The following is a 3,178-nucleotide window of genomic DNA, read 5'->3' as shown; positions in this document are numbered from 1 at the left end:
AAAAAAAAAAAAAAAATAGAAACATAATTATAGCCTCTCTCAGTTGCACACCAGGAGCTAGAGATGTGATATCTACTTGTATACATGCAAAAAGTTTGGGCAGGGTGGAATGCAAATGCTTCATAACTTTATCCAGCTAAAAAAAGGCTTTCTGGGTAGCAGTTTTCATGGCAGACTGCCAAATCTGGGGAGCAAACTAAAGTTTCTCTAGAGGACCAGATTTGATCTTTGGACTTTTCTTGTGATACAAGCTGTGGCTAATGACAAGTGGTAGCAAGCAGAACATCTTCATTCTGGGTCAAACTAGTAAATGATTGTTGATCTGCCCTATGACCACAAAAAAAATCTCTTTACCATAGACTGTTTCTTCAGCAGATTTTTATATTTGTTTTTGTTCTGCTGCTTATGTTTGTCAGTTCACAAAGTGGTATATGGGTGGGCCTGGGGGGAGGGAATGGATGAGAATCTACTCTGTATGCTCTGAGATTTGTACATTTGGGTTAATATGTCCTATTTTAGTGGAGAGCTGCAAGTGTTAATGTATGGGCATACTGCTTATTAAGTATTGTGGACTAAAAGCCCATTTCACACCTTTTTTTAAAATGGCTTGAGTTTTCTCTCCCTTTTTAAAATTTCTGTTGCTATTCAGATGTACTAATATTCAATATTACTCATGCAAAAGGTCTAGAGAGGGCTTTAGGATAACTTTTATTTTCCTCAGAAGATTAACTTTAGCAAGATGTTTGGTTTCACTTATTTGAAGTTTTATTTTTATGTACCTCTTCGAAATGCACAGAAGGAAACCATATCCATGACTTGCTAATGGGTTATCTCTTGTCAGGTGGACTGTCTGAGTCCAGTGAACCATCAGAGGCTCTGTGTTCTTTTCAGTAGCTCTTCTGCTCAGTCCAGCAATGCTCCAAGTGCCTGTGTTAGTCCATGGTATGAAAATAATTTGCTAATTTTGGGGGGGACGGTGGTGGAAGTGGGGAAGGGGGAGTGAGGAGGGAGTATGTGTGCATTCCCCCACTCCTTTCTGATTGGTGCTAATGCCTCTGTCCCATTTACTAAGGACTTCTGGGAAGGCATATTTGCCTGTCACAACGTTAAGCATTTCATGACTTGGTGGTCCCATGCAATGACATCATGCTTTGTTTATGCATTGCAAAGGCTTAAACCAGAACAAAGTGACTTGAAAGTTGGTGATCTAATCACTTCTTTTGAGTAAGTGTTCAGTCACCTCGTGTTTGAGGGAAATCCGGGCAATCTTTTGGAAAGGTGGGAGCTTATAAAACTATTTTAGTAGTAGGGCTCCAGAACAAGGTTTAGAAAACCTACTGCAGTAATTATTAATAGCAGCTGTACTTGGATAATGGGATAGTTTATTTCTTTAAACATGTAGCAGTTAATCTTTGGATCTCTGAGACTACAGTTCACTAATAGGGTTTGCCAAAGAATTGGTATTAGAAGTTTAACATCTAATAACTAGTTAAATAGAATAAGGGATGGAAGTCAACACAAAGAATGGTATAACGATTTTATGGGTTTAGTTTTATTCAGTCCTTACAGTACAAAACTAAGGAATACACTAGGGAAAACTAAACGCACATAGTTGATACTAGTTAAAACTTCCAGCTTGGGGTGCCTAAAATGAGGTTGTTTTTTTTTGTTTTTTTTTCCCAAGCAGATATTTAACATCTGTCTATTTTGTGTCCCCAACAGTTGTGAAGGAACTAAAAGTTCCTTTAAAGTCTCTTGGAAGACATGTTGGATGCTTGGCACTTTTTTTTTTCCCCCTTAAAGTCCCCTTAGGTATTAAGGGATTGGATGGCTGAAATTTTCAGCATCAGGCACCCAGGCATTGAAGTTCTTGTCTGGGGTCTCCAAGGAATATTTGAGGTGGTTGATCAGATAAATGTCTAGACTGGTGACCATTCTACTTCACATTGGGCAGCTTGCAAACAATACGCTATCCTATTTTCTAAATTCTGGTCTCTTCTTTAGGATTGTGACAATGGAGTTCTATGGAAAGAATGACCTCACTCTAGGAGTCTTTTTAGAACGGTATTGTTTCAGGTGAGATCTGTTCTTTTCACCCTCAAACAGCATGACCGCTTTTAAGTGTGTGTTGATCTTTGAATGGCCAAATCACATTATGTGCATTTTTACATGTTCAGGAAGCCATGTACAACCTGTGTCAAAAATGGCTTGCCTGAGGTTAGTCCCTTCCCCTTTTTAAGGGGGAGAATTACTGTTTTGCTTGATTAATAAACAAGCTTCTTTGCAAGTATATTTCTGTAAAAGCAGTAAGAGTTCTTATAAGTAAAAAAAAAAACCAAAAAAAAAAAAACAAAAAAACAAAAAAAAAAACCTACAAGCCCATCTTCCTACCAACTTGTTCTGTCATTGCTGCATTTTTTTTCTTTTTTAATTAACAAACATTGTAATGGCCTCAGATGCCTAACAGTCCCTCTGTTGGACTTTATTTTTATAGTGCTTGGCACAGTGTGGCCAAGTTTGAGGTTTGTGGGCTTAAAAGCACTCAGTTGCATTGCTCATGATCTGCTCAGGCCACCACTGGTTGCTATGGAGAAGATGGGAATTTTGAGTTGGGAAATTACTCCTGATGTGTATTCTTCAGAAATTATGATCCTGTCTCATACAGTCCTTGGAGGAAAAATCTACTACCAAGATGTTGGGAAGTTTCAGGAAGTAAATACCTTAATCTTTACCAATTTTGATATAAAATTCTGAAGTGTATTGACTTTAGACAGACATGGTGGTCTATTCAACTACTGTTTCAGCTGTATGAAAGAATTAGGTGCTAAACTGTTTTGGGAATATCTAGAACTACCCAAGATGTAAATTTATTTTATTAGCCTTTTTTGGGAAGGGTAGCATATAAAGCTGAGTGACTTGCAATAAGGGACAAAAATTATGCACTTTCCTTGGACCATACTGCTGGATAGAAGGTGCGCCTGAGTCCTTGTAGCCAAAACTTGTTCGGTTCCTTTTGGGGTTTATTTTGGTAAATGGATGGCTATTGCTAGAATCCTACATTACATAAGGAACTCTGTTAAGCTATTTTTAAAAAAAAAAAGCAAGCCACAGCACAATATTTGGGGGCTAGAAAGAAGGAAGTAAAATGATATATTCTAACCAGTATATTCTAACCAGG

At 37.8% G+C, this 3,178-nt stretch overlaps 1 protein-coding gene across 4 annotated transcripts in view; it reads left to right on the top strand.

Annotated features, from left to right (window-relative positions):
• The window catches only part of PIKFYVE (phosphoinositide kinase, FYVE-type zinc finger containing), a 120,075-nt gene that overhangs the window by 79,381 nt on the left and 37,516 nt on the right, over window positions 1–3,178 (top strand). For all 4 annotated transcript variants that reach the window (XM_019523447.1, XM_019523446.1, XM_019523445.1 and 1 more), the window contains 2 exons: window positions 842–942; window positions 2,005–2,076. In XM_019523447.1, coding sequence (XP_019378992.1) covers window positions 842–942; window positions 2,005–2,076 — 173 coding nt within the window. The remainder of the gene's footprint in view (window positions 1–841; window positions 943–2,004; window positions 2,077–3,178) is intronic.

The sequence above is a fragment of the Gavialis gangeticus genome, unplaced genomic scaffold (genome assembly GCF_001723915.1).
Source record: "Gavialis gangeticus isolate Ggan-Ray unplaced genomic scaffold, GavGan_comp1, whole genome shotgun sequence".
NCBI lineage: Eukaryota > Metazoa > Chordata > Crocodylia > Gavialidae > Gavialis > Gavialis gangeticus.
This window is presented reverse-complemented; position numbering and strand designations above follow the sequence as displayed.